This window comes from Chrysemys picta, chromosome 15 (genome assembly GCF_011386835.1).
Source record: "Chrysemys picta bellii isolate R12L10 chromosome 15, ASM1138683v2, whole genome shotgun sequence".
Classification (NCBI taxonomy): domain Eukaryota; kingdom Metazoa; phylum Chordata; order Testudines; family Emydidae; genus Chrysemys; species Chrysemys picta.
In genome coordinates, this window is record NC_088805.1 from 25082782 (window position 1) to 25107832 (window position 25051).

General features: G+C 50.6%; 2 protein-coding genes and 5 non-coding genes across 8 annotated transcripts in view; 6 read left to right on the forward strand and 1 right to left on the reverse strand.

Moving 5' to 3' along the window:
* Positions 1-3568: 3568 nt before the first annotated feature.
* On the reverse strand, positions 3569-3640 carry TRNAA-UGC (transfer RNA alanine (anticodon UGC)). The gene has a single exon. It is a non-coding gene; the product is annotated as a tRNA-Ala (tRNA).
* Positions 3641-4271: 631 nt separating this feature from the next.
* Positions 4272-4343, forward strand: TRNAD-GUC (transfer RNA aspartic acid (anticodon GUC)). The gene has a single exon. It is a non-coding gene; the product is annotated as a tRNA-Asp (tRNA).
* A 3778-nt stretch (positions 4344-8121) lies between these two features.
* On the forward strand, positions 8122-8194 carry TRNAF-GAA (transfer RNA phenylalanine (anticodon GAA)). Its single transcript has one exon. It is a non-coding gene; the product is annotated as a tRNA-Phe (tRNA).
* A 480-nt stretch (positions 8195-8674) lies between these two features.
* Positions 8675-8746, forward strand: TRNAD-GUC (transfer RNA aspartic acid (anticodon GUC)). Its single transcript has one exon. It is a non-coding gene; the product is annotated as a tRNA-Asp (tRNA).
* A 350-nt stretch (positions 8747-9096) lies between these two features.
* On the forward strand, positions 9097-9168 carry TRNAA-UGC (transfer RNA alanine (anticodon UGC)). Its single transcript has one exon. It is a non-coding gene; the product is annotated as a tRNA-Ala (tRNA).
* Positions 9169-13411: 4243 nt separating this feature from the next.
* UBC (ubiquitin C) lies at positions 13412-17125 on the forward strand. The gene is made up of 2 exons (XM_065568666.1): positions 13412-13672; positions 14539-17125. Exon 2 carries the CDS (start codon positions 14542-14544, stop codon positions 17053-17055), a length of 2514 nt encoding a protein of 837 aa, XP_065424738.1. The 5' UTR covers positions 13412-13672; positions 14539-14541; the 3' UTR covers positions 17056-17125.
* A 6937-nt stretch (positions 17126-24062) lies between these two features.
* Positions 24063-25051, forward strand: part of SCARB1 (scavenger receptor class B member 1) — a 43432-nt gene continuing 42443 nt past the window's right edge. Inside the window, exon 1 of one of the 2 annotated variants that reach the window (XM_005299576.4) lies at positions 24063-24384. In XM_005299576.4, coding sequence (XP_005299633.1) covers positions 24262-24384 — 123 coding nt within the window. In that variant the 5' untranslated portion in view covers positions 24063-24261. The remainder of the gene's footprint in view (positions 24385-25051) is intronic. The other variant, XM_024101442.3, reaches the window with a different exon arrangement.

The window sequence follows — 25051 nt, forward strand, 5'->3', positions numbered from 1 at the left end:
ATATGGATGATACACTATCCCCCCAAGACATATTATGTGGACAGTTGAAAATGGGAACACGTATGTGGGGAGGTCAATGAAAACTAGGTAAGGGCACACTCAGAGCTCACCTAAAAGGTGGCCAAGTCAACCCAAATACTTGGGGGGGGGGGAAGCTGCTGCTGCTATAGATCAGGATGGCAGCTGATCTATTGGTCTGTGTTTAAAACCATTGAACACTGCAGAACAGAACAAGGCCAAAGAGAAGCCTGAGCAAAGAAAGCAGGCTGTGACAAAAGCATGCGGTCACGTCTGCCTGACATGGGCACATCTGTGGATCCCTCATCAGTTTACACTTGCTCAAGATCGATTACAAGAAGCTGGCTCTCATATGTTGACTACGACGTGAGACACCGATGACAACAAAAGCCAATGTCAATGGCTAAACTTCTTCACTTATAGAATTTAACTGTGAAAGCAGTTCACAACTTCAAAGTGCAATTGAGCCTAGAAGATTATGTAATAATGGCACCTCCTCAACAGCTTTATTCCCTGGTTGTATATTCACAGTCTATCTGCTTCAGTCAGTTACAGTTTTTATTCTTAGCACTGTAGAGCCTGCAGCTCTGGAACTGCAAACTGTTCTTACCGGAACAGGACCACAGTAGCAGAGCCTAAACTGGATTAGTGTTCATTCTGGGCTGGCTTGAGCACAACCCTGCTTTTCAGATTCTGGGATAACTTGGCAACTGGAGGAGGAGGAGAAACCTCTCTTGTAATTTGAGCAAACAAGATATGGAACTACTGAAAGGCAATTATCTGGTAAACACCTTGATGTAGAATCATAGAAGATTAGGGTTGGAAGAGACCTCAGGAGATCATCTAGTCCAATCCCCTGCTCAAAGCAGGACCAACCCCAACTAAATCATCCCAGCCAGGGCTTTGTCAAGCCGGGCCTTAAAAATCTCTAAGGATGGAGTTCCATCACCTCCCTAGGTAACCCATTCCAGTGCTTCACCACTCTCCTAGTAAAATAGTGTTTTCTAATATCCAATCTAGACCTCCCCCACTGCAACTTGAGAACATTGCTTCTTGTTCTGTCATCTGCCACCACTGAGAACAGCCTAGCTCCATCCTCTTTGGAACCCCCCTTCAGGTAGTTGAAGGCTGTTATCAAATCCCCCTCACTTTTCTCTTCTGCAGACTAAATAAGCCCAGTTCCCTCAGCCTCTCTGCGTAAATCATGTGCCCTAACCCCTTAATCATTTTCATTGCCCTCCGCTGGACTCTCCAATTTGTCCACTTCCTTTCTGTAGTGGAGTGCTCAAAACTAGATGCAATACTCCATATGTGACCTCACCAGTGCCGAATAGAGGGGAATAATCACTTCCATCAATCTGCTTGTAATGTTTCTACTAATGCAGACCAATATGCCATTAGCCTTTTTGACAACAAGGGCACACTGATGACTCATATCCAGCTTCTTGTCCACTGTAATCCCCAGGTCCTTTTCTGCAGATCTGCCACTTAGCCAGTTGGTCCCCAGCCTGTAGCAGTGGGATTCTTCCATCCTAAGTGCAGGACTCTGCACTTGTCCTTGTTGAAGCTCATCAGATTTCTTTTGTCCCAATCCTCCAATTTGTCTAGGTCACTCTGGGCCCTATCCCTACCCTCCAGCGTTTCTACCGCTCATCCGCGAATTTGCAGAGGATGTAATCCATCCCATCATCCAGATCATTAATGAAGATGCTGAACAAAACCCCAACCCCTTGGCCACTCTGCTTGATACCGGGTGCCAACTAGCCATCAAGCCATTGATCACTACCGTTGAGCCCGATGATCTAACCAGGTTTCTATCCACCTTATAGTCCATTCATCCAATCCATACTTTTTTAACTTGCTGGCAAGAATACTGTGGGAGACCGTATCAAAAGCTTTGCTAAAGTCAAGATATATCACATCCACCGCTTTCCCCATATCCACAGAGCCAATTATCTCATCATAGAGGGCAGGCAGGTTGGTCAGGCATGACTTGCCCTTGGTGAATCCATGTTGACTGTTCTTGATCACCTTCCTCTTCTCCAAGTGCTTCAAAATGGATTCCTTGAGGACCTGCTCCATGATTTTTTCGAGGGCGTGCAGTGAGGCTCACCAGTCTGTAGTTCCCCGGATTCTCCTTCCCTTTTTAACAATGGAACAAGGCAAATATAGTGCCCAAGAGTCTGGGACCTCCCCCGATTGCCACGAGTCTTCAAAGATAATGGCCATTGGCTCTGCAATCACATCAGCCAACTTCCTCAGCATCCTTGGATGCATTGCATCTGGCCCCATGGCCTTGTGCATGTCCAGCTTTTCTAAATAGTCCTTAACCTGTTCTTTCACCACTGAGGGCTGCTCACCTCCCGATGCTGTGCTGCCCAGTGCAACAGTCTGGGAGCTGACCTTGTCTGTGACAACTGAGGAAAAAAAAAAAGCATTGAGTACTGTAGCTTTTTCCATATCATCTGACACTCGGTTGCCTCCCTATTCAGTAAGGATCCCACACTTTCCCTGCCCACCTTCTTGTTGCTAACATACCTGTAGAAACCCTTCTTGTTCCCCTTCACATCCCTTGCTAGCTGCAACTCCAATTGTGCTTCGGCCTTCCTCATTACACCTCTGCATGCATGAGCAATATTTTTATACTCCTCCCTCGTCATCTCTCCAAGTTTCCACTTCTTATAAGCTTCCTTTTTGTGTTTAAGCTCCCCAAAGATTTTTCTGCAAAGCCAAGCTTGTTGCCTGCCATATTTGCTATTCTTTCTGCACAGAGTCTAGGCTTAAATGAAATTGCTACAGTCAGACTCAATGTGATAAACCTTATCCATAGGCTTTTCTGTACCCTCAATTCTGCCACCACCGTCTGGCTGATCGATCGTCTTCTGTATTCTGCACTGAGCCTGACAGAATGCACCTCAGCTGGACCCTCTCCCCAGCATTGTGAATTGAAAGGAAGCAGTAGGCACGCTTCCCTGGGAGGTGGCAAAGAAAAACTCTTGCACCGTCCACACATTCAGAATGAGTCCGTTGGCAGGAAGGAAGAGTTTTGCATTCTCTAGGTTAAACCACTAGCTACACTTCCCTTTCCCTTCACCTACTGTTGCGATGCTCCTTATTGCTAACTCCCTTGCTCAGGCCTCATCAATTGGCTTTAAAGCGAGTTAGGGGGCGAGGGCAGCAATGGGCATGGGTGGTAGAAATAACGTACCCTACACGTGGGCCCTAGTTTGAATCATATCCGAGTGTATCGTTTGCAGTGCCACTACAGGCCATTGATTTAAAATGTTACTGCACGCGGTACCTAAGCAGCACTACCCCAGGGGGGTGATGGGGTTTTTTAAGGGCCCTGGGGGCCTGCGTCAGGAGTCAGCACTTGTTGCAATGCGGTTGCATCAGCTCCCCCCGTGCATTGCTGGGGGGCTGCCTGCCGCGCGCGGTTACTCCGCGAGGTTTGGCCGCTTTCTCGTGACACGCAGCCAACCCCGACAGAGCGAGTTGGCGGAAGGCAAAATTCTGCTGCCGCCTTCCCGGGCGAGCCCAGCCCCAAAAGTGGAGATGCCGGGGATTGAACCCGGGGCCTCATACATGCAAAGCATGCGCTCTACCACTGAGCTACATCCCCTCCGTGGCAACAGCCCTGCAAAGACACGCTACCTGGATGCACAAGGCTAAAAAGCAACAGAGGGTCCCCTCTCTCCACGCCTGGTTTCTATTCAACACCTTCCTCCCCCCGGGGCCCCATATCCGCTCCCTCCACTGCGAGCCTTCCCAGACAGCATCCGCCCAGCCCGGCTTTCTGTACCGCACGGAGCCGGCGCCCTCCGCTGCTAGCCCCAGCCTGCAGCCCTCTCGCCCCAGGCGCTGCGCTACCTGCCCCCCAGGCCACGTGCACCACTACCGGCGCTTCCCCGGCTGCACAGGGTCTTGCAGGCACCGCACCAGGCACCGCGCGCGACTCCCTCTGCAGGCGGCGTTACCTGGACAGCCCCGTGGCTCTGGCGCGCGCCAGGCGCTTTATCCGCGCTGCGAATTGTGCAGCCTGTCGCGTCTGTGGCTGTGGGGGGGGAAGCGGCTGCTTGTGCGTGCAATAGACGTGCAACAGAAGGCAGCGTGGGTGCAGGGTAAAGCCCAGCTGCTGGCCCAGGAATCTGTGCAGTAAAAGCCCCGCACATACAGCAAAAGGCAATGCTGGTTGCATTGCAGCGCGCGTGTCCGGTATATCACAGCTTGTGGTGAAACTTTCCTCAGGTACATCCTCGTTAGTATAGTGGTAAGTATCCCCGCCTGTCACGCGGGAGACCGGGGTTCGATTCCCCGACGGGGAGGCCACCACGTTTTTATTTCCTTCCTCTTCTATTCAAGGAGAATTTGGGCTTTGAGGATGGGGAGGAAAAACCCAAACCCTTCATGAAACGTGTCATCATTGATACAAGCCAGTCTTAGCACAGAAACATCTTGGGCCAAGCAGCCTGTTCAACTGTTGCTTGTAAATTATTTTGCTTCAGTGGTATACCTCCAAAAATGATGTCCTCCACCCCAAATTGGTCGCCTGCCGTGTGGGGTCATTTATTGCAGGAGACGTTACTGCAGTGACAGAGATGCAACTCCATTCAAAACATTATTGTGCTGTAAAAAGGTTTGATGTATGGATAACCTACATATATATCCATATATATGTAACCTAGATGAGAGAAATGGAAACTGCTTTGAAATTAATGGAGTAATAAACTGCGGGGGCAGAATGCACCTCTCTATTCACACCCCACAGGCTATCGTAATAATTTTTGTACAAAGTATGCCTTGTGAGGTATCGTTTGAAAACTAATAACTCGCTAGTCAATAATGTCATGTGTGTTGCAACATTATATGTAGACTTATGAACATAAGCTGAAATGATCACTGACGTGTGTTTACCAGACAAGTCCCAGCAGTGGGTAAACCTGTTTCTGAAAGACAAAGAACCAGCTGACAACACTAGCCAGGTGTCATCAAAGCTGATGGACAATTACCTATCAAGTGGCCATTCTTTGGCAAGGAACTGTTTAGGACCAAACAGATCTGCCTCTTAGCAAACAACAGCATGCAATCTCTTTCACCACCAGATCCCTTGATTCCAACCTTGCAGTGGAAATGAACTTTCTCTCTGGGTAACCCTCAGGAAAATGCATTTCAAAGCATGACTAAACTATAAAAGTGAGGGGCAAAACCACCCCAAGTTCTCTCTCCCTAGCCATCTCTTTCCTTTTCACCGAAGAAGACAAAAGAAGCAGCCATTGGACTTTGGGCAAGATCCTGGCCTGAAATTTGGTCAGCCCTGTTGCTGGAAGCAGGTGGTAAGAATTTTATCTTGAATCATAGAATCATAGAATATCAGAGTTGGAAGGGACCTCAAGAGGTCATCTAGTCCAACCCCCTGCTCAAAGCAGGACCAATTCCCAGCTAAATCATCCCAGCCAGGGCTTTGTCAAGCCGGGCCTTAAAAACCTCCAAGGAAGGAGACTCCACCACCTCCCTAGGTAACGCATTCCAGTGTTTCACCACCCTCCTAGTGAAATAGTTTTTCCTGATATCCAACCTGGACCTCCCCCACCGCAGCTTGTAAAATTATATTTCTCACATAACCATTTCTGACTGTATATTTGTACTCACTTAAAACCTGTCTCCTGGTAGTTAAATAAGCCTGTTTTGTTCTTTCATCAAAACTGGGAACTCTGTGGGTAACTCCATTTACGGTGGCAAACTGTTGTATGTTGATCCCTTAGAGGAGCAATGGACCGAATATATCTGGACTGCCCAGGAGAGGGATGGAAAGTGCAGAGCACACGTGTTTTGGGGAAAATTCAAGACTCGGAGTGTGTTGGGATCACCCGCTGTTGCAAGACAGCAGGGCTGGTGGGACAGGCTGCTAGGGTCAGAGTAACTGGACCAGGGCTGTGGCTATATAAAGACAATCAGGGTGTGACCTGCATGCTGTTTGGCTGATTGTGAGTGGCCCAGGTGGGAGCTACAGCAGCAAAGCGTTGTGAGGCAGCCCAGGTTGCAGGGCAATGGTGACACACCCCTCACTGTCTGGACTGCACCCCAGAATGTCAGAGGGGGATGGCCACTCTGCTCTGCTCTCTGACTGATTGAACTTTTAGATTTTACAGTTTTGAAGCACTGTAAGGATGCACTGTCTGCAGCAGACCACCACCTGCTTAATCCCCTGGGACAAGGAAACCACCACACTAGTGCCGTGCGCACTGTATTGTGTGTGTGTATAAACGCACTATAGTGCGTATATATAAATATAGATAGAGCTATAGAGATTGCTGGGAGGTTCTTGTAACTGAATGTATTATCCTCTCCCCACAATACTGTTTACCCATGTCAAATATCCCACAGCGCTTTGCAAAGCTGAAGTCAGCGTTGGCATTTGAAAATAGGAAGCCGGTTAAGCTAAGACAGTGATTCTCAAACTATTGTACTGGTGACCCCTTTCACATAGCAAGCCTCTGAGTGCAACCCCCCTTAGCAATTAAAAACACTTTTTGATATATTTAACCCCATTATAAATGCTGGCAGCAAAGCGGGGCTTGGGGTGGAGGCTGAAAGCTCACAACCCCCCCATGTAATAACCTCCTGACCCCCAGTTTGAGAACCCCTGAGCTAAGATACATGATTGGTGATTCCTAGCAGAGATCGGGCTGTTCCTCTCCCCACAACTGGTTTGGAACATAGTGTCCAAAACAGAGATAAGAAAAAAGCCAGAACAAATCAATACGTTAAGGGACTATTACAAACTGGTGGGCGTAAAGAGTTTTGTAACTTATAACATCATACTATAAATTCAACTAGCTGGAACACGTATCTTTGAAACAGACCGTCTGTGTAAGGGGAACATGCTGCGAGAGAAGAATTGCTTCCAGGAAGGAGGGTCTGTATGTCTCCTTTTCATAGTGGACTGCTTTGCCTTTAGACAAATTTGGATATTTGGTCTCTTGAACATTTTTCAGCATGAACCCGAATGTTGTCAAACAATTAGCTACACCTTGTGTTAGTAGGATACATGCAGTGAAGGGGTTAGGATTTGGCCCATAATACATATGTGCAGAGTGGTCACAAGATTGCTGTGGCAATCCTAACGCGTTTCCTCATTGTTGTGTATTTAGTCTCTCACTACCAGCGCTGGATAAACATGGCTGTTCCTTGCTCAGAAAAGAAAAGCAACAGAGTATTTGTTTGTATGTGGCTAAATAAACACACATTTGACTGGTGTAAGAGGATTGCAAGACCCTGATTGGGCTGAGCACCTGCACCACTGTTTAGGCCTGACCTGGTTCAAATCGGAGAAGGTCTGGGAGTTTTGCCACTGACTTAAATGGGAGCAGGACTGGTCTGTTGATGTCAGTGGGAGTTGCCTGTGATTCTCAGAATGATTTAAAGGAGTAATTATTTAAAGTTATTAATTTAATAATAATAATTATAATTTTCTGATGGCTCCTGATGCTTGCAGTTTCCAATGTCTCATGCATTCTAGGGTGAGCCTGGAATGTGAAAATCTGCTTTGATTCTTCTGCATCCGAAGAAGTGGGCTGTAGTCCACGAAAGCTTATGCTCTAATAAATTTGTTAGTCTCTAAGGTGCCACAAGTACTCCTGTTCTTCTTTTTGCGGATACAGACTAACACGGCTGTTACTCTGAAACCTGTCTCATTAGTGGGAATTATTAGAAGAAGCATGGAACATTTGATGGAACACAATGAAACAACCCGTAACAAAAGAACAAAATTTGCACAGTGCAACAGAACATAACACGGTTAATGTGACAAATCAACATGCTAAAGCAACTAATTAGTATTGAATTCATTATGAATAATAATTAATAAGTATTATTAATGAATTAATAATGGCAATATCCTTCACAGCTGGCATCTTACTTGCTCTTTTATTGTATAAAGGAAAGAGCATTTAAAAAAGGGTTTCAAGAACAAGATTGGGGTGAGGTGGTTGGCTGACCATTCAAAAAATGAGGGGAACCCCCCCCCCCAAAATCTGCTATACATGATTAAGTGCTTCTAGACAGTAGGGTGGTGTTCAAACTCAGCCACAGTTTTCATTACCTGCCGAAATAGCTCAGTTGGGAGAGCGTTAGACTGAAGATCTAAAGGTCCCTGGTTCGATCCCGGGTTTCGGCAGATATTTTTCTCCTTTTTAGGAGGGGGGTCCATTCAGGTTGCCAGGCGGTGTGGTGAGACTGGAACTGCGGAAGAACTAGCCAAACCTCGTAGCCCTCTGACGCATTTTGGGGGGGAGATGTGATTTGTTTATGCGGGGTGTGCTGTAGCTTTGCAAGCGTGCTGCCAAACGAAACTGTGGCGTTTGCTATGGGCAGCAAGAGGGGCTGGCCAAGCCAGACCTCAGGGTTTCTGGAGACTGTCAGGACGTGCAGTTGGGGGGGGGGAGAGAATAAAACCTGCTCCCGTTTCTCACACTTCCCGGCGGTGGGCAGGTTTGCAATGCTCATTGCACAGAGTATTTCCCAGGCTCATTGCACAGAGCGGCCTGGAGCGCGCGCCCGCCCATGTTGCCCGGCCGAGCAGCACGCGCCGCAGGCTGCAGCTCCGTGCAGGGTGGGGGCTTCGAATAGCGGCTTTGGGGTGGGGTCGCTTAGCTAGTCCTCGTTAGTATAGTGGTAAGTATCCCCGCCTGTCACGCGGGAGACCGGGGTTCGATTCCCCGACGGGGAGGCTGAATTCTTTTTGATTCCCCCTCACTGTTTGTAGAGCCTTTTGCTGTTTTTCCTAGACAAAGACAATCGACAGGGACCCTCCACCCGCTGATGTCCCGCTATTGGGGTTTAGAGCTTATCTCCCCGCATTGCAGCCTTATTCTGCAGCTACAAAACCAGGCGGGACAACACGCGGCTGAAAACGAGTGCTGTGGTGCTGCACACAGTTTACATTCGCGTTTGGGGTGTGTGTAGGGCGAACGGCGAAGTGCGTGGCACAGAAACCGCTCGGCCAGACTGAGTGTAAACTCGAAACGCTCTTTCAAGGCGAGAATCTATCTGTTTCTCTGAGCCACCACCAACCAGGAAGGGGATGTAGCTCAGTGGTAGAGCGCATGCTTTGCATGTATGAGGCCCCGGGTTCAATCCCCGGCATCTCCATTGTTTTTCTTCCCCCACCTACTTTAATTTTTTAACAACAGCCAGCGGCATAACCCATTGTTTTTGGTGCTCCAGACCAGCATGAATATATAAATTGCATATATTGACAAAGCGATGAAATGATGTTTCTGGCAACATGGTAAGAATAGGTCTTATGTACTATTTATTGTTATTATTCATAAGTGTATTGAACCAAAAGTGCTTTACAGACAAGCCTGAAGACAAGTTTCCTGCAGTACATGGTTTACAATCTTAGTATCAATTCAGGAAAGCATCACAAAGTACACATTTAAGTGCTTTTCTGAATCAGGGTTTAAGGATTCAGGCCTGCAATCTGAGTCTGTAGCACAAGCCTCTGCACTAGTGGGGCACCCCACAGATCTAAGTGCAGGAGTCAAGCTTTAAGGGGAAAAAGAAGAACAGGAGTACTTGTGGCACCTTAGAGACTAACAAATTTATTAGAGCATAAGCTTTCGTGGACTACAGCCCACTTCTTCGGATGCATAAGTGGGCTGTAGTCCACGAAAGCTTATGCTCTAATAAATTTGTTAGTCTCTAAGGTGCCACAAGTACTCCTGTTCTTCTTTTTGCGGATACAGACTAACACGGCTGCTACTCTGAAACCTGTCTTTAAGGGGAAATTCACCCATAGTGCCAGGCACTAGGCCAGAAGTGGCCAAACTGCGGTCTGGAGCCATTTTAAGCCGGCCCCCAAGCTCCCACTGGGGAGCAAGGTCTGGGGTTTGCCCTGCTCCGGCACTCCACCGGGGCATCGGGTCAGGGGCTGCACCCTGCGGCTCGACTCCGGTGCTCCAGCGAGGGCAGGGACCACTCCGGCACTCCAGCCAGGGCACTGGGTCAGGGACCACACCATGCAGCTCCCAGAAGCCGTGGCATGGCTCCGCTCTGGGGTGCAGGGTTGGGGGCCGCACCACGCAGCTCCTGGAAGCAGCTGCATGGCCCTGCTCCGGCGCTAGCAGAGTCAGGGGCCACTCCACACATAGAAACCAGAGAAGGGACATGCCACTGCTTCCAGGAGCCACTTGAGGTAAGCACTGGTCAGAGGCTGCACCCTTGAGCCTCTCCCCACGCCGCAACCCCCTGCCCCAGCCCTCATCCTTCTCCTACTCTCCAAACCCCTCAATCCCAGCACGGAGCACCCTCCTGCAACACAAACCTCTCATCCACAGAGCCCACACCCCCAACCTGAACCTGCATCCCTTCCCTCACCCCTGCCCCAGCCCTGATCCCCCTCCCACCCTCCAAACCCCTCGGTCCCTGCCCAGAGCACCCTCCTACACCTCATCCCCAGCCCCACCCCAGAGCCTGCACCACCAACCAGAGCCCTCACCCCACCCCCACATCCCAACCCCAAATTTGTGAGCATTCATGACCTGCCATACAATTTAAAGTTTATTAGAGAATATTTAAAAAATAAACGACACAGGAAATTTGAGGCGTCAGTTATTGGTCATTGGGGGTAACATACAGAGTATAGGGGGGATGTTAGTGATTTGGGGTTGGGCAGCACACATAGTATATACAGACTGCAATGTCCCCAATGGGGGGGGGTAACCGGTGGGCGGGATCAGGAAACAGCCGATAAGCGGTGAGGGGCTGTCATCCATACAGGAAGTAGAGACAGTCATGGGTATAAGTAAGTGGGCTGGGTCATGGGGATGGGGTGACCCTCACGTGGTGGGATTCAGTTAGGTTTGGTGGGTTCAGGGCTCAGGGGATAAAGTCCAGCAGGGGGGGTCTTGGGTGCACGAGGTCTCCCCGGCTCACTCTCAGTTTTGGCGGTGGCCGGTGATGTGCTCCGTGTAGATGTCCCGGGACCAACGGATAGTGTCCGAGACCGATAGGCGTCTCATGAGCCGTGCGTAATGACGGCCCACCACACAGGTCCTCAGCACGCGTTCGTTACACGGGTCCCAGGCACCCAGGGCCCCAATGAGCAGAGCGTCGACGTGCACCTCGTAGCCCTTAGTCCGCAGGGTGTCAGCCAGGGGGGCGTATTTTTCGAGCTTGCGGGCTCGGGCTTCACGGAAAGCCGGGGTCCTGTTCTCGAACGGAATCGTTACGTCGACCAGGATGATCTTTTTTCCAACCTCGTCCTTGACGACGATGTCTGGGCGCAGCGGGCTGTCGATGCTGGGGACGGCGCGGTTGACAGTGATCTCTCCCAGACGCGGGTCGATGGCCTTCACTAGTCGGTCCTGGACGGCGTTGTGGCGTAGCTGCCAGGCTCTGGCATGGGGCTTGCAGCAGCATAGGACGTGGGGCAGGGTTTCGGTGACATACCCGCACTTCCTGCAGCGTTTGTCCAGGTTCCCGTGGCGGATGGCACCGTTGAGTGGGACGCAGTTCAGCCGGGCGCGGTGTATGAACCGCCAGTCAGTGAACCGGGTAAAGCTGCCCGTGGGGAGGAAGTGGTTGCTGGAGTCCCACTTGCTGGTTACTTCGAAGGCTTTACCCTGGTCCGGCTTTTTCTTCAGGGTGTCCACGTAGAGCGCGTGGACGGCGGCCTTCAGGGATCTCTCCAGCACACCTCTGGCTCCGGGGGTGACGATGATGTTGTCCTCCATTCCGATCCGCGGTATCAGGACTCCCAGCTCCTGCCGTTCCTCATTCCATTCCCAGCGGCAGCCCAGTCGCTTTCCCAGCCGGCGCGTGCCATTGCGGGCGCGGGTCCACAGCGAGGCGAGATCGCCCCTGTCCCGGGCAAAGTCGCCGTCCAGGGAGCCGCTCAGGAAGGTGGCCACATCTCGGTCGGAGGGAGGTCTGCCGATTCGTTTCTCGGTGGCGGCGTGCAGGGCGGTCGTTGCAACGTTCTTCACCTTGGCGTCCGGGCACGTCAGGAGGCGGAAGGCGTGCGTGATGACCGCGATGTCACAGAGGTCTCCCATACGGGGGACGCCGGCACCACCGTGCCTGTGCTTGATGTATACGATGTGGCCCTCAGGCCAAAAAGTTTGCCTACCCCTGAACTAGGCCCTACACCACTAAGGTAGATAAATGGCACATAGGGCATGAAAATTAGGCAAGTACCCATTATTTATCTAATCATGCTGTGAAACGCCATCTTGTAGCAAAATAGGTTGTTCTTCAGTTTTTAGAGTTGATCATTTTAAAATCAGTCCTGCCTAAATACACACCGGATAACTAACAGAATAAGCCTAACATCCCTGCCTATTTTCAGACTAGGTAATTGGCCTTCTAAATTTGAGCTTCTATTCAAGTCTTTTATGTTTCTATAATTAAGAATGCCCACAAATTTTAATACAGAAGTAGCTTACAACCCACTTACAGGCTGAAATAACTCCCCAAAGAGAAACCCCTCCTTCTGTAAATTCTTTCTATGTGTGTCATGTGAATGTATGCCTGAAACCAATCAGGTAGCTGTTGCTGGGTTTCAGTTCTTTTTCAATTGGTTTTCAGCACTCCTTGTTCTGTGTGTCAACTGCTAGGCAGCTGTATCTTTTGGGTACATGCAAAGGAAGGATTTTGTAGGTGGAGTGAACTAAATACCATCTCAATGAATCATGCAAACAATGCCAGATTTTGTTATGGCCTTGTTGAAGCTCTGTATGTTTTGACAGAATGGCCCACTTCGGGGAACTCCAGACAAACTCTTCTTCCACCTTGTCTTTCTCACATTTCCAAGTCTTTGATCTTCCTCCCTACCTGGCAGTCACCATCCCCCAGTCTGCCTCTCCCACTCTGCTTTGTGAAAAGAACAGGAGTACTTGTGGCACCTTAGAGACTAACAAATTTATTAGAGCATAAGCTTTCGTGGACTACAGCCCACTTCTTCGGATGCTTGGGCTGTAGTCCACGAAAGCTTATGCTCTAATAAATTTGTTAGTCTCTAAGGTGCCACAAGTACTCCTGTTCTTTTTGCAGATACAGACTAACACGGCTGCTACTCTGAAACTCTGCTGTGTTTCAGGCCCCCTTTGACCTCAGGGTCTGGATCCCAGAGAATAGAAGTATTGTCAGGTGAAACTAGAATGCACAATGCTGCATGTTTATTTTATTTTTTCTGCTCTTTTTCTCCACATTCATTTTCATGTAGAGATTCCCAACAACCCAGACACACAATGAGACACGGAGCCCAACACACAATCACACATATGGACGTGTTCCCCAGGCCTAGTCCCTGCTCAGAGAACCAGGCTGAGCTGAGATCCCGTCCCAGGCAGGCAGTAATGCCAGTCCTGGTTTTACTCCACGCTCCATCTCCCGTTCCTTGGCCATTCCCGTCATCAGTTCATGTCACACACTGAGCGGCCGGCTGATTCCTCCGCATTGACGGCCGCAACTCGCCCCGCCCCCATGCTGGCTGCGCGCGCCATATATGCAGTGAGACGAGATAGTCCCCGGCGGAGGGATCTCAGCTAGGGGCGGGAGAGCCTATATAAGGGTCGCGCCAGCGCTATGACGCATTTAGATCCGCTTGACTCTACGTGACCGTTTGTCTGTCTGGAGCGCCGTCCTTGCGGTGAGTGGGGGGGCTGGGGAACGGGCCTGCCTCGCTGCTGGGCTTCCGTGGAGAGCGACAGGGGGCGAGTCCGGCCTGAGGGCAAAGAGGGTCCGAAGCTGGGCGGAGAGTCCAGCCCGGGGGCTGCGTCTGCCGAGGGGGGCGGTATGGGGCCCGGGCCGTCCCGTATATTGGGGGTGAGGGGGGGGTCGGTGGTCAGACTTGAGGAGCCTGGCGGGAGGGGGGGAGGAGCCAGCCCTCTGCGGTGACTGAGATATGGGGGGGGGGGCTGTGCCCCAGCGCGGTGGGGGGGCATAGAGCGCGGCCTGAGGGAAAAGGTTCGCTGCGTTCGGAGCGACGAATGGCGGCTCCCTGGTTGGTGGGGGGCGGGGGCGTTAGAGTCGGACCTGCGCTAAAATGGCGGTCTGGGCGCGCGGAAGGCCCCGCCCCTTCATGGCCACGGGCTGCCCCCTGCCTCTGACGCCGGCCTGTCTGGGGGCGGGGTTAGGGACCGCCGCCGCCCGCGGAAGCTGGGCCGCCCTGACCAGACCTGCTGGGCGCCGAGGTAAGCGGGAATGTTTGGCGCGGACTATCCCATGTCATGGGGCGCGGTTGACCAGCCGTGCTGACGCAGTGGCGTTTTCAGTGTGACACAACTGACTGGAGCAGGGCCCTGGCGTGAGCTTTGGGAGGAGGAAGTAGCCTACGTGGGTGGGGGAGGTGGAGCTGCAATTCAATGTGTGTATTGGTGTCAAAAGTTCTTTCTCCACTGCTTGATAATTAAGTGAGAGGGTAAAGTCATGCCTTCGTGATTTCCTGTGATGTAACTGTAGTATTTTGGAGTCCAAAAATATACTTATACTTCAATAACTTTTATTTTTGTACAGAAAATGCAGATCTTTGTGAAAACCTTGACGGGCAAAACCATCACCCTGGAAGTAGAGCCCAGCGACACCATTGAGAATGTCAAGGCCAAAATCCAAGACAAAGAAGGCATTCCTCCAGACCAGCAGAGGCTGATCTTTGCCGGAAAGCAGCTGGAAGATGGGCGCACCCTGTCCGACTACAACATCCAGAAAGAATCCACTCTGCACTTGGTCCTGCGCCTCCGAGGTGGTATGCAGATCTTTGTGAAAACCTTGACGGGCAAAACCATCACCCTAGAGGTAGAGCCCAGCGACACCATTGAGAATGTCAAAGCCAAAATCCAAGACAAAGAAGGCATTCCTCCAGACCAGCAGAGGCTGATCTTTGCCGGAAAGCAGCTGGAAGATGGGCGCACCCTGTCCGACTACAACATCCAGAAAGAATCCACTCTGCACTTGGTCCTGCGCCTCCGAGGTGGTATGCAGATCTTTGTGAAAACCTTGACGGGCAAAACCATCACCTTAGAGGTAGAGCCCAGCGACACCATTGAGAATGTCAAGGCCAAAATCCAGGACAAAGAAGGCATTCCTCCAGACCAGCAGAGGCTGATCTTTGCCGGAAAGCAGCTGGAAGATGGGCGCACCCTGTCCGACTACAACATCCAGAAAGAATCCACTCTGCACTTGGTCCTGCGCCTCCGAGGTGGTATGCAGATCTTTGTGAAAACCTTGACGGGCAAAACCATCACCCTGGAAGTAGAGCCCAGCGACACCATTGAGAATGTCAAGGCCAAAATCCAGGACAAAGAAGGCATTCCTCCAGACCAGCAGAGGCTGATCTTTGCCGGAAAGCAGCTGGAAGATGGGCGCACCCTGTCCGACTACAACATCCAGAAAGAATCCACTCTGCACTTGGTCCTGCGCCTCCGAGGTGGTATGCAGATCTTTGTGAAAACCTTGACGGGCAAAACCATCACCCTAGAGGTAGAGCCCAGCGACACCATTGAGAATGTCAAGGCCAAAATCCAAGACAAAGAAGGCATTCCTCCAGACCAGCAGAGGCTGATCTTTGCCGGAAAGCAGCTGGAAGATGGGCGCACCCTGTCCGACTACAACATCCAGAAAGAATCCACTCTGCACTTGGTCCTGCGCCTCCGAGGTGGTATGCAGATCTTTGTGAAAACCTTGACGGGCAAAACCATCACCCTGGAAGTAGAGCCCAGCGACACCATTGAGAATGTCAAGGCCAAAATCCAGGACAAAGAAGGCATTCCTCCAGACCAGCAGAGGCTGATCTTTGCCGGAAAGCAGCTGGAAGATGGGCGCACCCTGTCCGACTACAACATCCAGAAAGAATCCACTCTGCACTTGGTCCTGCGCCTCCGAGGTGGTATGCAGATCTTTGTGAAAACCTTGACGGGCAAAACCATCACCCTGGAAGTAGAGCCCAGCGACACCATTGAGAATGTCAAGGCCAAAATCCAGGACAAAGAAGGCATTCCTCCAGACCAGCAGAGGCTGATCTTTGCCGGAAAGCAGCTGGAAGATGGGCGCACCCTGTCCGACTACAACATCCAGAAAGAATCCACTCTGCACTTGGTCCTGCGCCTCCGAGGTGGTATGCAGATCTTTGTGAAAACCTTGACGGGCAAAACCATCACCCTAGAGGTAGAGCCCAGCGACACCATTGAGAATGTCAAGGCCAAAATCCAAGACAAAGAAGGCATTCCTCCAGACCAGCAGAGGCTGATCTTTGCCGGAAAGCAGCTGGAAGATGGGCGCACCCTGTCCGACTACAACATCCAGAAAGAATCCACTCTGCACTTGGTCCTGCGCCTCCGAGGTGGTATGCAGATCTTTGTGAAAACCTTGACGGGCAAAACCATCACCCTAGAGGTAGAGCCCAGCGACACCATTGAGAATGTCAAAGCCAAAATCCAAGACAAAGAAGGCATTCCTCCAGACCAGCAGAGGCTGATCTTTGCCGGAAAGCAGCTGGAAGATGGGCGCACCCTGTCCGACTACAACATCCAGAAAGAATCCACTCTGCACTTGGTCCTGCGCCTCCGAGGTGGTATGCAGATCTTTGTGAAAACCTTGACGGGCAAAACCATCACCCTAGAGGTAGAGCCCAGCGACACCATTGAGAATGTCAAGGCCAAAATCCAAGACAAAGAAGGCATTCCTCCAGACCAGCAGAGGCTGATCTTTGCCGGAAAGCAGCTGGAAGATGGGCGCACCCTGTCCGACTACAACATCCAGAAAGAATCCACTCTGCACTTGGTCCTGCGCCTCCGAGGTGGTATGCAGATCTTTGTGAAAACCTTGACGGGCAAAACCATCACCCTAGAGGTAGAGCCCAGCGACACCATTGAGAATGTCAAAGCCAAAATCCAAGACAAAGAAGGCATTCCTCCAGACCAGCAGAGGCTGATCTTTGCCGGAAAGCAGCTGGAAGATGGGCGCACCCTGTCCGACTACAACATCCAGAAAGAATCCACTCTGCACTTGGTCCTGCGTTTAAGGGGCGGTAACTGAACTTGCTCCTGCTAGCATCTGAATAAAAATTTCACTGCACCTTGTTCCAATAAAGTTGTTGCATTCACAACTTTTTTGTCTGTCCCTTTCAAATGTAAAGGTGCACTAATTTAGTCAGATGTGATTCAGTGCACTAGAATTGTATAATAAATGACACAGCTGGTAAATAGACATTAATCCAACTGTAAAAACTTGTACGTTGTTAGTAAAGGTGGTAATATTGGCCACTAAATCATAAGGTACTTCTGAGATGTCTGGAATCTAGTGTCTTGTGGCTGAGCTGTATCAGCTACTGGTTAGTAGAATCAGACTAACCTTTAAAGGTTGCTATTGTGCTTGTGGCCCCTTTTGTGCTAGGTAATGTGCACAGATATATAGGCACAGTACCTGCTTTGGAGAACCTTAATTTGAAACAAGCAAGGATGCATGGGGATGTGAAGTTGTGGCAGTTCTCAGGTTTGATAGTCATTTCTAGTATTCCAATGTGTAAATCAGATTAAACAAATCTGCCCTGTGAAGAATAAATAAAAACAGCTTGTCCATTTAAAAAAAAAATTACAACCCAGTTATAAGTGAGCAAGGTAGTCTCACCAGACCCCTACAGCATGCTGGGAAGGAATCCATTTTAATAGCTGCAATGAGTTGGCCATATGTCAAGTAAGCATTAAGGTTAGTGTATTAGAGCAGTGTTTTTCAATCTGTGGGTCATAAGATGTAAGGCACTGGGTCGCCATGTTCTGGTCACCATCGACGACCGGGACATTAAAAGTTCTGTCGGCAGGGCTGTCCAGCTAAGGCAGGCTAGTGCCTACCTTTTCTGACACTGCGCTGTGCCCCAGAAGCAGCCAGCAGCGGTCTGGCTTTTAGGCCATGGGGATCCCTGCACTGCCCCCACCCCAAGCACTGGCTCTGCACTCCAGCCAATTGGGGGGGGGGGGAGGAGGTGTGAGAGCAGTGCCTTCGGGTGAGAGTTATGTGGAGGCACTTGTGCATCTTTGCCTAGGAGCCAGACTTGCTGCTGGCTGCTTCTGGGGCACAGCATGGTCTGTGGTGCACCCCAGCCATGCCACTGAGCCACCAGAGGCAAGTCATGCCACAATCCCCAGCCCTGAGCCCCCCCAAATCCAGAGCCCCTCCTGCACCCCAGATGACTCAGCCCAGAGCCCTGATCCCCCTCCTGTGCCCCAGACCACTTGGCCTAGAGCCCTGACCCCCTCCTCAACCCTGACCTAGCCTTGCACCCCACCAAACCTGGAACTCCTTCCTGCACCCTGAACCCCTTCATCCCTGGCCCTACCCCAGAGCCCCCTCCCACACTCAGAATCCCGGGCCTCACCCCTGAGACCTTACCAACTTCCTCATCCCCAGCTCTGTTGTGTCGCAGACATAAACAATTTTCAACAGGGTCCCCAGAAAAAAGTTTGAAAACCACTGGTATAGAGTACACTGTAGCTAAGGCCTCAATTCTAGTGTAAATGTATCTTGCTGCTACATTTAGCAATAACCTTACAGTAATAAAAAATGAGGATGCTTGATCCCCCCACTAAATGATTGGGGTGAAGAGAACCCGCAGATGTAAAACCATTTAAAAAAATGATAGGCCAGGTCCTCTGGCTGAGTTCAGCCTACATAAAGTCACAATACAATTTCAATTTTTTTTTTCCCAACTCCTGTCCTAGGGGAGCATATGGTGTGGGTGCCATTCTACTTCAAAGCAGTGATTTCTAATTGAAAGTGCCCGTGATGTACTTCCGAGTGCATGATAAACTAATGTATTGCAGTGCTTTGAACGTAAGCACTATTTAAAGACTAAGAATCAGGATAGATTAATTTAAATCCATTTTAATAAACTTTTCTATTTGTATTTCAATTATTTTCTAAAGAGGTGCATTCTCATTGCTTAATATAAACATTAGAACATGCTGATTTGAAACTAAATAGAGCCTTTACACTAGATTTTGGTACCTATTTTTGCTTCCTGGGAGGGAACACTATATATAAATCAATTTAAGCAACTACATAGCTTAATATTTTTGCATTCTTAATTGTTTTCAGTGCATTAGAAAATGGTGAATGATTCATTGCTTGTTTTTCCTCATGATTTATTATAACTGCAATTTAATTAAACACAAAACAGCATAACATTTATTATTGAACAAAAGCCTTTAATACAGTACATGACTGAAGTAAGTGGCCAGCTGCACCAACATAACTCCACTTCCATGAGAGGCATAGCACTAATGTCAATGTAGTTAGGATGACGCAGTATGTGAGTAGACTGTGCTACTTACATCACCTGTTGGCTGTCCTCTTTGAATGGGGCTGACAGCTGGAGCCCTCCCTCCACTCCAGAGCTGACAGCCAGGTGCTGGGTTCACAGCTGTGAGACCTGCCTGGGTGTTGACAGCCCAAGTTGTCAGCCAGGCATGGGAGGTGGGGGGGAGGGCAGCTGGGAGCCCTGCACCTACAGCTGAGGCTGTCAGCCCCAGGACTGCCAGCCTCCAGCTGTCAGTGTCCTACAATGCCCCACTTCAGTCTGGAAGTGCTCCTGATGAAGATGTGCACCACTGACAGAAGAAGCAAGTGTGGACATGAACCCCTGCTTTAATTACTGTGGTGGCTGTATGTCGACTTAATTTTGTAGTGTCCACAAGCCCCAAGTCTCACATCCTGGATTTAGCCGAAGGTGATGGTGATGTCGTCTGAGCCCCCCTTTCTGGCCTCATAGCGTTAAGCCATTGTTAAAGATCAGGACGATGAAGGCCCTGGAGCGTCATGGTGGGTTCCTGGTGACTGGAGTGGCAGCTATCCCAGTAAAGCTTGCAGCGTTTGGCCCCCTGGCTCCTTTGAATGGCCACACAGAGGCTGCAGCTTCATCCCATGACCATTAATCTATCGAAACACTTTTCAGTGATTTCAGCAGTAAACATTTCCTCCCATTTCTAGAATCTTTCAGCTCATTGTCATCTCAACATGTGGTTTCACTAGGAGCCTTGGAAAAGATTACTTATCAGGGTTGTTTAACTTAATCTAGTTAGAACCAGTCTGTTTGCCTTCACCTTTTGCTGACTTTCATAAACAATTTTATAGAACAGTCTGAACTGGATTTTTGTTAGGTTGGCCAATTTAGAATACAGGGCTCTGCATAAATGGACCCAATTCCATGGTCCTTATTAGGTAAAACTCCAGCTGGAACCAACTAATAGTAGTTTTGCCTCAGTATAGACCTCAAAATTGAGCCTGTAATTGTTACACAGTTGATTTTTGGTCATCCTCATCCCATCTGTGTCTCCCTTCTCTATCTTCCCTCACTCCATTGATTCCGGATCCTGGTCTCTTTCCCTGGGCTTCTCATCTAAATTCAGTCTCCCCAATCCCTGGTTCCTTGTCCCAGAAGACTCTACTGAGCATGTGCAAACACATTTTTCAAATGCTTATTACTTGGCAAAATTTGGGTGGATTTCCCAAGGACAGCAAAAGGCACATCTCTGACACAAAGGCCATCCCCGTCATATATCAGCTTCCTGCTCCAAACCATAGGCATGCTAGAGCTTCTCAAAGAAAGAGTCACTAACATTTTTTTTTGTAAAAAATATATTCCAAAACAATATATTTTTTCCTGACTTTGTTCTTGGAAATGGCTAAACTGTTTTGACTGTAATTATATATAAAATCCTGACGCAGACACCTAGTGTGGAAAATTTCAACCTAAATGCTCAAAGTTGGGCAAACTTATAAGCAACTGAAAACAGGGCCTCTCTAATGGGAAGTGTCAGGCAACCTTAACAACAGGGAGTGCTATCAGCTGCATTTAAAATTTATCTAAGAACAGTTTAAATCTTGTTCTCCCCAATGCTAACAGAGAATAAATATATTAAAGTAGAGATGGGCCTAAGTAGGAACATTTGGGTCAGAACTTCCAATGTGCAGTTTGGTCCTTTATAGGCAGATACTCAGGGCCAGCTGTGGCATTTTGACATATGGGACTACCTCTCACCTACTAGAACAATATGTGCTCATGCTGCACACACATCATTTCCCCACCCTTGTGTCCTGCCTAGATACCAAATGGTGGGACCTTTTACCAGCAGCAGAGTGTGGGGAACCCCAGTGGGCCAGCTTATATTCCATCTCTGTCCCGCGGCCTGCGGGGATATCGGATGGCGGCTCCAACATGGAGCCGTGAGTATAGGCATGTACTTGGCACGGTTCATCTCCGTCCCAGAAACCTGTCCCTTCTGTGGTGTGAGGGAGACCCTGGCACATGTGTACCTTCAGTGCACCAGGCTGCAGCCCCTTTTCTGGCTTCTCCTGAACCTCTTATTGAGGTTCTGGTTGCACTTTTCCCTGCACTTGTTTATTTACACACACCCGATCCCAGGCCCCATGAAGTCGCGGGACCACCTCGTCAACCTCCTCCTGGCCATTTGTAACACCAGGGAGAGGAGGTTGGCAGAGGGGAGGCTTTGCGACTGTGGGGCTGTCTTTCATTCTTTTATCCGCTCACGTATCCAGGCAGAGTTCCTCTGGGCAGCATCCGCTGACTCTCTCGATGCCTTTGAGGAGCAATGGGCGCTGTCTGGGGTTCTCTGCTTGGTTTCCCCTTCTGGTTCCCTGGTTTTGTCCCTTTGACCCCCACCCCTGTTCCCATTATTGCCTTTGTTGTCCCCCAAACTTGGTTGGGTTCTGGATTCAGTAGCTCCTCTCTAGGCTGGGGAAGGGGCTTTTAGCAGTGGGTGAGCTAGTGCCTGTCCACGTCCCGGCGCTCAAAAGGACTAGAACAGCATGGGAAATACACTCAGCAACTGTGTTTGCTGACTTCAGGGCAGGCTCCAAGGCCTATTTACATAGGTTATTTGCTGAGTGTATATTAAAGTGGGTACTGATGCCCTGTATTTTCCTGGATTTGAAGGCTCATTGAGTTCCTTATTGTGTCAAACCAGTTGCTGCAGTGTGTTAATGTATTTTTAAATATTGTACATGCAATCCTGCAGATACCGTGCACCTTACACATTGAGAAATACAACATAATACCAAAAAGCTTCACTTGGAACCCCTGACGTGCGTTTTTGGATAAGGACCTGTCCCCTCGGCTAATTTTGCATCTTTGCCTCATGCTGAGTGTGGGACTAGCAGCTGTGGTAGACCTCCACCCTGCCAATGCTTATGAATGTGCCTAGTTAAGTAGTTCAGAAGTTTGTAGTACATAATGGAAAAAGTTGCGTGCTTACTGTTAAAGCATGTGTGTTTGCACGATTGAGGGCCTTCATGCTGTCCTTACCTTTGCTTGCTTTTTGTCACCTTATTAAGACCCCTGATTTTAAATATAAGGCCTGGTACTAGTGAGGTTTTGATTTAAAAAAAAAAACAATTATATGAATGTCAGTGCTGCAGCAAGCGTGGGCTTGACAGCTGTGAGACCAAAAGCCTTTCTTTATTCACCGACACAACCTAGGACACTGAAAGGACAGCGTTAGTGCAAGCCCATCAATTCTGCCTTGCCAGTGGACCTCAGCTATGGTGCTGGCAGCACCCACAAGTACTTCTAGCATGGGAACTTAGTTTGCTTCCAGGGCCTGTTTGCTTCCTGGCCTCTCTACTGAGACGGAGTGCGAAATGACAAGGAAGTTGTGTGACCTGGACACCTACCTGTAACGAAGCAGGACTCGCTCAAAGGGAGAAAAATTACAAGAATTCCCAGTGCCTTATACAAGACTTCACAGATTCTCACGGGTCTGTTGGAGTGGATGGCTGGGAAAAAAACAACCCAGAATCGTATTTGTCCTGGGGGTTGGGAGGGGCAGGATTAGAGAAAAGCACCTCAGGATCTTGAGGGAGGAGGCGGGGAGAGACTGGAGAAAAACTCCCCAGGATCCTGGGGGGATGGTGGGGGATAGGGTTGCCAACCCTCCATGATTACTACCCTGGAGTGTCCAGGAATTAAAGATTAATCTTTAATTAAAGACTGTCATGATGAAACATCCAGGAATAGTCCAACCAAAATTGGCAACTCTAGTGGGGGGAGTTGGAGAAAAACTGCCCAGGATCCTGGGGAAGGAGGTGGGGGGTTGGAGAGAAGCTCCCCAGGATCTGGGGGGGGTGTTGGAGAAGCTCCCTAGGATCTTGGGGAGGGGTGTTGAAGAGAAGCTCCCCGGGATCTGGGGGGGGGGTGGATAAGCTCCCTAGGATCTTGGGGGGGGGGGTTTGAAGAGAAGCTCCCCAGGATCTTGGGGGGGGGGGTTAGTTAAGCTCCCTAGGATCTTGGGGGGGATTGAAGAGAAGCTCTCCAGGATCTGGGGGGGGGGTTGGATAAGCTCCCCAGGATCTGGGGGGAGGGGTTGGATAAGCTCCCTAGGATCTTGGGGGGGATTGAAGAGAAGCTCTCCAGGATCTGGGGGGGGGTGTGTTGGATAAGCTCCCCAGGATCTGGGGGGGGGGGAGGTTTGGATAAGCTCCCCAGGATCTTGGGGGGGTTTGAAGAGAAGCTCCCCAGGATCTTGGGGGGGTTGAAGAGAAGCTCCCCAGGATCTGCGGGGGGGGGTTGAAGAGAAGCTCCCCAGGATCTGGGGGGGTTGGATAAGCTCCCTAGGATCTTGGGGGGGGGGTTGAAGAGAAGCTCCCCAGGATCTGGGGGGGGGGGTGTTGGATAAGCTCCCCAGGATCTGGGGGGGGGAGGTTTGGATAAGCTCCCCAGGATCTTGGGGGGGTTTGAAGAGAAGCTCCCCAGGATCTTGGGGGGATTGAAGAGAAGCTCCCCAGGATCTGCGGGGGGGGGTTGAAGAGAAGCTCCCCAGGATCTGGGGGGGTTGGATAACCTCCCTAGGATCTTGGGGGGGGGGTTGAAGAGAAGCTCCCCAGGATCTGGGGGGGGGGGTGTTGGAAAAAAGTTCCCCAGGATCGTGGGGGAGGTGAGGTTGGAGAAGCTCCCCAGGATCGAGGGCGGGGAATAGAGAAGCTCCCCAGGCGCCTGACCCTCGGGGCGGGGAGGGAGGCGGGGCGCTGTAGCCGGGTCTCCCGCGGCGGGGGCGGCCCTTCCCCGCCGACCGCTGGGCAGAGCCGGCCGAGGGGGCGGTCCCGGCGCGGCCGGAGGGAATAAAATCGCGGCCGGCCGCGCTCTCCCCCCGCTGGCTGCAGCAGAGCCGCGGGCAGAGCCGGCAGCGAGGCCCGGCTGGTGGCTGCGCTGTGCGGGACGTTTCTCCGCTCGCCATGGCCGCTCCCGCGGGGCGCAGAGCCCCCCTGGCGCTGGGGCTGGCCGGGCTGGTCTTCGCCCTGTGCGGCCTTGTCCTGCTCTTCGTCCTGCCCAGCATGGTCCGGGACCAGGTCATCAAGGTGAGACCCGCGCCCGGGGGGAGCCGTGGGGGGTTTGCATCCTGCGCTGGGCCGACCCGGTCTGGCGTCCCCTTTGCCGCCCCCCATCAAAGGCTGGAGTGGCACCAAGTGCCCAGGTTCCTCCTCATCCCCTAGCCCCCCCACTAGCTGTATCGTGCCCCCCACTAGCTGTATCGTGCCCCCTCGCCTCCAGATCCGCCTTACTGAGCTCTCTCGAGCTCCAGCTCCCTGCGTGCTGAGGTGCTGACCTGGCTAATGTTTCAAATCCCCCCACTGAGGCTCAGAGCAGTCTACGGCTGGAAGGGACCTCCCTAGGTCACCTACTCTGATCCCCTGGCAGGGCTAGGTCGATAATAATTTCCTCACCCAACAGAGATGGAGGGGAGGGGGGCATACAGGACAGGAAAAGTGTGCTGTAGCTGTCTGGGTATTGAAATGTACACCTGTGGCTTGAAGTGCAGACTAACCCCAGCTAGCCCAGGGTTGATTGATTACTCCCCATCTGCCGTGTCTCCTGCAACAGGAACATGAATTCTGTTCTAATGAGTGAATTCTTCTTCTTTGATCCTGCCAGCTGCTGGCCCCTCTAACTCCCCCTGAAATAAATAAGCAGTAAAGCTGGTCCATAGAGGATACTAAGGTAGAAATGAGTCAGTTCTTGTAAGGA

Bases quoted from the DNA above. Each gene is read 5' to 3' on its own strand.
- UBC (XM_065568666.1), top strand. From the start codon at position 14,542: ATGCAGATCTTTGTGAAAACCTTGACGGGCAAAACCATCACCCTGGAA.